A 9,072-nucleotide genomic window follows, 5' to 3' on the forward strand; every position below is an offset into this window, starting at 1 on the left:
ACATTGAGCATTATACAAGCATCCAAGTTACCTAAGGCAAGTAGGCTATGGACATAAGCCCATTTACTCATTGGGCCTTTGGAAGGATTTAGAGCTAAGTGATGGCTAGATTTCAAAGTATTGTGTGTGGGTGTTTATTTACCATAGATTGTTGGAAGTAACTGTTTGAATATAGTGTTGCAACCTGCAAAGCAGCAGAAATATTATTCACTTACACTTACTGTCTTATCTGTTTCGTTTCTTTTATCTCTCTTTTCGTTTTCAATCATACCCCACTTTTTTCTTATTTAAGATAAATATCTATTAGAAGAGTGGAGAGTAATGAATTATGTCATCACTCCTAAAATGACACAGATAATTTCTATCCTCACTTTAATCCTAACCAACTTGATAAAATCAGTTATCATAGGTATCAGTTTTTTTTCCACTTCTTTTTATCCTTTTTTTCTTCTCTACTCATGCTAGACTCAACCTTTATCATAACTCATATTCATATAATGTAAAGAAGCCAAAAATTGTTGAAAAGTGTTACAAAATATTAATTTCAGCTCTTGATATTTTCCTTCCTTCAAAATATGGTTTTATATAATATAGCATTCAATTCACACAGGACTAATGAATGTAAAGCTGCAAGGACAAGTTGACGAGCATGCACATGCAAAATGGTGTATGCCATAGAAACTACTAGTACAAACAGATAAAAACACAATAGAATCATCTTTGTGGAAAACAATAGCAGTAAACTTTAAAACTATTGAATAGTAACTTAAAAAGCAATCATTCAGAAAAAAGAAGAAGAAAAATAGCAAGTGTGTGGATAGTAAACAGAAAACTGAGGAACCAAAGCTTGCATGTACCTCCTCATGCATGTCCTATGTACTTTGTTCAAATGGACACCTAGTGCTATACTTCTAAAGAGAGAAAGGGTAGCAGGGTGGCCACTTTTTCTACCTTGTTAATCTTTTCTAGCTAACATCAATTTTCATTTCTGAGAGGAAAGTTAAGATCAAATCTCCAAACCCATTTTAGTTTTACGTGTCATCAGTTCAAGAACAACCCACATGACCAAGATGAGGCCTAAAATAATTTTTCCCACTTGCAAAAGATGAAAGGACTAGCCTCTCATCCTTTAATCATTAATCTACTCAGTGATATTTTGATGAATAAAGTCTCTAGAAATTGTTTTAACTGTTAAAATCTTCTGTTGCTCAGCTTTCTGTCCCATCCACCAATATTCCAAAAGGAACGTGGGACTCGTTCTGTGTGCTTCCCATCGAGCAGCACTCCCACATATAGAATCCCATTTTTCTTCCACTAATTTACCTCCCTGACTGTTATGCGAAATGACAGGCAGAGAAAAAAGAGAAAGAGAAAAGGAAAAAAAACTAGAAAAGAGAAAAGTGGTTTTGTGATCTCAAATCTCCCCCACATGACATAATTGAAATCCGATGATGATCTGCACCTATTAAAAGGTTTTTGTGAGGAAGGTGGTGCATGCTTCCCATTCAAGGTCTTGTATATATACATATTATATATATATATGACCTTCTCCAATTAGATTCTTCAAATAAGGTGGAACTTGGTGCTGTTATCACCGCTCCAGTCAAAGCTATGGAATGAATCTAAAGCGTTGGATTCCCTTTGCTGATCATCAAAACCTTGTGGTGGAGAGATTAGGTTTAGTGAGTGAGCTTTTTGTATTTTTCCCAATTCTGCAAACAAACCCTGATCAAGTTGTTCGTAGCTCTTCACATTAGATATTGCCTTGTAAGGGAGTCCAATATCACTGAATTCTCCATCATCCGTCTCAAACTGCTTCTCTTCCTGAACACATGCACTATTATTTACATTATTGCTGTCACTGTTGCTGTCCTCATGCTGCTCTTCCTCGTTTTGGTGGCTGGTTTCTGAATTCTTTGAAGCACCAATGTTGTTGCCCTTGGATGAAGGTTGGGATCGAGAAGAACCAGCGAGAGCATTTCTGTGAGTTGGCCATGGATGGTTGTGCTCTGACGTGTAAGTAATGACCAACAGGTTTGGATCTGTTCTGCTCCTCTCAACTTGCTTTCTGGCAGGGCAACCCTTTGAGCTGCTGCATCTATAGTAACCCCTACACGTGGTAACAAGAGAGAGAGAGATACAAACATAAGAACACAAATGATATTGAAAAAAACCAAGAATTACTGCACCTGCACCAATCACATACTGTTACGTACCATAAAAATAAATTGCCTGAGGTGAGTACAGTAAATTTCTTCCAGTATAAAATATTTGCCAAAGAAAACTTTTGAAATGGGAGATATAACTTTACCTAGTTTTTTAAACTTAAAACGTTGACCAAAACACTATGTAAGAATACTGAAAAAATAAACACATTAAGAGATACTATACCACCTTTGCTTCCTTAATATGGCAAGTGATTGAAGAATAAGGTTAGTTTTATCTGTTGAAGTGTCACTTTTCTTTTGGAGGTGTAGGAAAGGTAAAATAAAAAAGAAATTAACACCTGATTTTTAGATCTTACTGCAACATTACTATTTGTTTGTGGGGGTTACCATGGTTTTGTTAAATAATTTTGCTAATTTTATAGAGAATTTAATTAAATGTAATAACATTTTTAAGTAGTCATTCATTCAACATATACAATTGAACTTATAATAATTATATTGAAAGTATATATACCACAATTATTAATTAGTAAACTATTGAAAATAGATTAGACTGATAACATAAATTTTTTACTCTTATAAATATATTATTTAATCATCAAGCATTGATGACCATGTCAGTTCAGTAACAAATCATACTTTCCAATAAAAAATCAATCATACTTTGAATGTAATTATTAAAAACAATAATATCTTATCATAATAGTTTCTATCTTGTTTGTGATTAAATGGTTGTGTATATTTTTTTCTCTGAACATAATAGTTCTAAAAGTAAAAAAAATATATGAAGTGAAAGAAATACAATTACATTTATTAATTTAAATTATGTGGGTTTAAATTTACCAAATAGTTTAATATAAGAGTAAACAAAATATTATGGGACAAACTTAAGTGTGGTACTTTAAGTAATTATTATACAGTATTTTTTATTAATAAAAATGAAAGCTTTACCAGTGTTTCTTTACTGGGCAGATTAACAAAATAAAACTCCAATTTTAATTAACAAAGCATACAAAACCTTAAATTGTGTACTAAAGTTTGGTCACTTTACGTGCTTTCTTTGTTTAAAGAAGTTAGGCAAAATCTTGCATAAAATACCTTATCTCTCTTTCCGAGAAAGATTACACTATTCCAACTTACCTTGGATATGGAGAGCCTTTAATGGGTTTCTGACCATATTTTCTCCAAGCCCACAGATCAGAAGGGACTACCTCGCCACTTTGTCTGCTGTTTGGTGCAGCTGGTGCAGGAACACAAATAGACTTTTTTGCTGGGCTCTTCCTGATTATACAGCACTATCATATTATCAATTACATCATTCTCCTTAAACATCAACTTAAAAACCTTATTTCATAGACTTACAACATTTTTGTAATATATTGTATAACTATTTTTAAACTTTATGATTTAGAGCTAATTCCACTGAAATAGTGGAAAATTTGAGGCCAAGAAAAGGGATATGATTTTTATCCGATGATCAAAGGAACAGAACATTTCAAGTGTGAAGAAAAGTAGTTTATGATAAGCTTTCTTGAAAGCTCAGTATGTGACTGCTATGGTGACACCTATCTAGCTAGCTCTACTTTTCAGGTGGATTAACCCTGTAAAAGGCATCCATGCACCATGTTTAGTCTTAATCACAATCAACTGTTTCCAACATGAAACTAATTATAATCCTCTTAGTTTTATGGTCAGATGCAGTCAACCAAACATATTTGGAAAATAAGACAAAAGAAAGAGTTACCTCACTCATGCCAAACCCTACTTTATTACCTCACTATGGTTTCACTGAAATTTAAGTTCCCAAAAATGACTGTGATTAATTCCGTTTGGAAAATTTAAGATGCCAACATAAAAGTAATGGACAAATGTAATTAAACTCAATTCTTGGAACCAGATCTCCATTTAATACAGTATTGTAATTTATTATTTAACTGATCAATTGCTCACCTTCTCTTAAGACCTGGATTCTGTGGAGATGAGATCTGCATTTCTTTTTTGTTGCTGTTGCCCACCAAGCAATCATCTTCCAAGGTCTTCTTCACATTAGTCATGTTATCACCTAAACCCACACCAGAAGGCTTGAGTGTCCGTGACAAAGCATCCACCACTGACAAGATGGGTAACTTATCATTGGGGGGAGAGATCTGAATCATGTTTGCCAATATGCTATTACAAGGCCTTCTCATGTCATCATCCTCAAGAATCGTTTCTTTCAAAACACAACTATTACTATTACCAGCAACCCCATCACGGAAACAAGTTGCTTCTTCCAATGCCCCAGAACTGCTAATTTCTGCAGAACTTGTTGTGCTGTTAAAGTAGGCAGCAGAGGCTGCAGGCAATTCAAGCTCATGTAGAAAGGGATCTCTCGTGTTTGAGAACGGATCACCAAAGTTGCTATTAAACCCTTCCAAAACAGAAGAGAAGTGATCGAGAGAAAACGGAGCACAAGCTTTAGATGATGAAGTTCCCATGCTGCAACTGCCATATGATGCACCACTAGCACGAATTATGTCGCTTAAATCACCTTGATAGTTGTCCATAATTGGACCAAGGATGTTGCACATGCTTTTTCCTTAGTGAAAAGGCTCCAAGTAGGAGGAAATTAGCAGTGCCATGTTTTGGAACATGGATTGATTGTAGCCTCTAGTTTGAAGAGTTTACAAATAGATATATGCAAATCTAGGAATTGTGTTGTGTGAGTGTGGGGGTTGTAGGTTTTTTGGATCAAGAGGTTATGACTAATGAGAGTGAAAACTGTGTGATGAGTAATGGGATTTATTCTGGCTACTGAGGGGCAAGAAAAAGCAAATGAACAGGTTTCAGTGGTTGAAAACTGACTGTTCCTTTCTCCAAATACACACAGAAGAGAATTGAAAAACACAGATGAAGCTGACTTTTAACACAACTTCTCCAAGCGCTCCCATTCATACGCAACTATTTAATTAAATAAGAAGAAAACAAATTGTAGGACTATTAAAATGAATGCTGTTGAGGTGGGATATAACAAAAATTATTTCTTCCATACATGTTACTTAGTTAGGTTATGCTGTACTTTTCACACGCTTATCACAAATTAATTAATTCTGTATTTATTACTCTTGCATTTCCTTTCTATATACGTGTTCAAGAATGAAAAAATACAATCAATTTTCTTAATTATAATAAAATAATTGTACAGCTTTTATTCTATTTTATCCAATTCTCTCTATCTAAAATAATAAACGGATGTATAAATTATTTAAAAGGTATTGTAAGGAATAAGAGTATCTAGTCTCTCTCTCTATATATATATGATAAATATTTTTTATCGAATATATATATGGATACTGCATATATTTTGGGTTAGGGTAGGATGGTCTGGGTCTTATTCTGAAAAATGTGATCACTAGTATATATATATATAGACACACACACACTGGCTGTGATGTTTTGCAAGCATTCAAGTAATCTGGCAAATTTTGCTAGGTATTAATCTTGAAACTAATGTCTGTTTTGTTAGAAATGGATGTTATTAGACTGATGTAATTCTATAAGGTATTGTATACCTTTTGTAAATATAATATAATTTTTTTGCCGACAAAAACATATAAAAGTATAATAAAAAATAGGAAATATATTATTAAATTTATAAAAGACAAGTAAAACGATTTTTTAATTGCCAAAGATAAAATAAATGGAGCGACTACTTAACAAAATATTTCTTTAAATTAAATAAATGTCATATTCAATATATTATTAATTAACAATTTATTTATCATTAATTATCGATAAAAGTTGTGTAATCTTAGATGAACCAATGGCAGTATAATTTATCTAACACCGTCATCAAAGGTTAAAAAATGTGGGATTCTGTTTTGTTAGTATAATTAATTAAGTTTTCCTTTCTTTCTATTTTTCTCTCCAAAACAATAAAAGAGGCGACAAGTAGCCGCATTTATCGGAGAAACGTTTGGCACCATTCAATTTGACTCCCCGTTTTTTATTTGAACACCTATTAATATGTATATGTATGCATTATTAAATAGAATAGTTTACTTAATATATTTTCTACATAAGATTACACTCCACATAAAGATGTTCAAGTTCACCAAAAATATAATTTAATTTAAGAATGAAAAGTGTAGAATGTTACAGAACATAAAAATTCATAACTTACACTTAGAATATCCTAATATTTACTTACTTTTCTTATGGACTATACTTATTACAATGAAGAGATTAGCTCACATTATTAAAATACGTGAAAAGTTAAAAAGTCTTTAGTGAATCAAATGAGATCCATTAAATAATAATTTAGGTTTTTAATATATTTTGAATTCACACCTCTTTTCTTAATTTTTTTATGTGTGTGAAAAAAGTACAATATTCAAGTGGTTATGAAAATTTATGATTGATGTTTTTCTATCTTAATATTATGAATTGAAAATGTAAAGAACAAAATTTCTTAATTTTTATTATATGGTAATGTTAGTGACAATTTTTTTTTATGTAGAAGGCAAAAGAGAGTATGTTTGGGTGCTAAATTGAGTCATTCGAATTTTGTGTTGGTGTTCTCCTCATGTTCATCTCAATTCAAAATTTGTGTGTTTTCTTTAAAACTTTGCCTTTTATTTTATAACTTTCTTTTTGCTGGTTTTGATTTTTTTAAAAATTATTTTGTTTGTTAAAACTTAAATGGATGTATGCATGTTTTCTGATTAATTTACTATGTTGAATTTATTATTAGCTACTATGAGGATGGTTTGCTTGCAAGGAATATTGATCAAATTTGTATAATCATTGCCAAGTAAATATAGAACTATTAGAACTACTAATTATTTATGTTCAAAATTAGTCTTTATTAATGATTAGTTTAGAATATAAAATATTAATAACTAAAACTTTGATAACTAATTTAAATATCAATTTAGAAACTATTTTATAATATTTTATTAATAATAGAAACCATATTAAATATTAATAATTTTTTAATCTTTAAATTAATATCTAATTTAATAAATATAGTAACTAATTATCTTTTATCTCTAAATTTAATTTTTATTTTATGATTTTTTTAACAGAAGTCATCCAAATGAAATTACGAAACATGTCTATTATCAATACCACAATTAACTAATCTATAACTACAAGTGTTTCGCTCTCAATGAAAGATACTATTCATAATCAAAGTCATAATTATTAGTAATGTTATAATTATCAATATAAAATAGTTGTAAGTACCATCATAAATCTTGTACCACAGAATATATTGATTGTCGCAACATCTATATTTAATATTATAATCTTGGTTTAAATTTGTAAAAATAAATCATTTTTAAAATGTGATAATTTCGACGCTGAAAATCAATTTAATAAGAAACAATAATGGGTCCGAATATCATTATTTACATAATTATATTTTCATTCTAATCCGCTATTATTATACTAAGTTGTTTTAAAAAATATGACACTTTGAACTCCCTAAATTTTGCAGATAAACAATTTATATATTTAAGATTGACGTTTGATTCCCATAATTATGTTTATAAAATATATTTTTCAGTTCATATGAAAGTTAAAAATGGGTTTTCTAATCATGATGAGGTTTTTTTTTTTTTTATTAAAATGGGGTCCGTTTAAAAAAATTATAAATTTAAGCAAGTCGTGCCAATTCGGTACGACTTCATATGCAGAAGTCATCCAAATTAGGCACGACTTCTGCCATGTCATACTAAAGTCCTGCTAACTTGGCACGACTTCAATCCTGTCATACTGAAGTCGTGCCAACTTGGCACGACTTCTGCCCCGTCATATTGAAGTTGTGTCAGGGCAGAAGTCGTGCCAACTTGGCACGACTTCTGCTACATCATAATTTTTTTTTAATTTTATTGTTTATATATTGGGTAGTAAGTTATGTAATGTTAAAAATTAATTTGATACATAATTTTCTAAGAGTGTTAGTTTTAAGGAACAAAAAATTGGATAATCGTGTATGGATCATGTTTGACGGTAATGTAATACAATAAAATTATTTGATTAATTAAAAAATGAAGAAAATTGTTATTGAATTTGGAAATAAATGCATAAATGAAAATTTATTGTATTTGGAAAATAAATAGAGAATTATTGTTGTGAATTTGTAAAATAAATAGCTTGAGAAGTAATGATTTTACAGAACACGTAATAATGAGAAGAGATTAATTAGAACTAAACAAATTAGTAAGATTCATTACAAGATATAAAATAAAACTATTAAGTTGAACTAAAAGTAAATTATTTATGGGAAGACGTGACACAATGTGGTCTTCGTATTTGTCGTCGAGGTCTTCGTGGAAGAGGATCATCAACGACATGTTCATCATCGTTGTTATTGGCTTCATTATGAAATGCTGGTAAGGGCATTGTCGGTCGATAGTGCTTGGATGATGTTGGATTATATGCAGAAAGAGGGGTGAATGCCGAAATTCCAAATATATTTGGTGGAGTGGAAAAAGCACCTGAAGGAGAAGGTAAAAAGTTATACGTGTAAGGAATCTGATGGTGTGGAGAATGAAGTGACAGGACAGAAATCGTGCCAAGTTGACACGACTTCAGTATGACATGGCAGAAGTCGTGCCTAATTGGGACGACTTCTGCATATGAAGTCGTGCCGAATTAGCACGACTTGCCTAAATTTGTAATTTTTTTTAAACGGACCCCATTTTGGTAAAAACAAAAAAAAATAATCCCATGGTAAAAAAAACCTTAAAAATGTGACAATTATGTGAAATAGAAAGAATCAATAATTTTCTATTTAAATTATTTAAGCAACTAAAAAAATAAAAGTACTCCAAAAATTTAAAATTAGTTCCATAAACTGAATTGTATTTTCTAAAAGAATAACCTTTTGAACAGAGTAAGTAGGAGTAGAGCAGGTATA

The 9,072-nt window shown here is 31.0% G+C and overlaps 1 protein-coding gene across 1 annotated transcript; it reads right to left on the minus strand.

Annotated features, from left to right (window-relative positions):
- Window positions 1-656: 656 nt before the first annotated feature.
- Window positions 657-5,114, minus strand: LOC137811784 (probable WRKY transcription factor 14). Its single transcript, XM_068613615.1, has 3 exons — window positions 4,119-5,114; window positions 3,309-3,449; window positions 657-2,110 (listed from the first exon to the last, which is right to left on the minus strand). Exons 1-3 carry the CDS (start codon window positions 4,736-4,738, stop codon window positions 1,564-1,566), a joined length of 1,308 nt encoding a protein of 435 aa, XP_068469716.1. The 5' UTR covers window positions 4,739-5,114; the 3' UTR covers window positions 657-1,563.
- Between the last annotated feature and the right edge of the window lie 3,958 nt (window positions 5,115-9,072).

Source organism: Phaseolus vulgaris, chromosome 2, assembly GCF_000499845.2.
Source record: "Phaseolus vulgaris cultivar G19833 chromosome 2, P. vulgaris v2.0, whole genome shotgun sequence".
Lineage (NCBI taxonomy): Eukaryota > Viridiplantae > Streptophyta > Magnoliopsida > Fabales > Fabaceae > Phaseolus > Phaseolus vulgaris.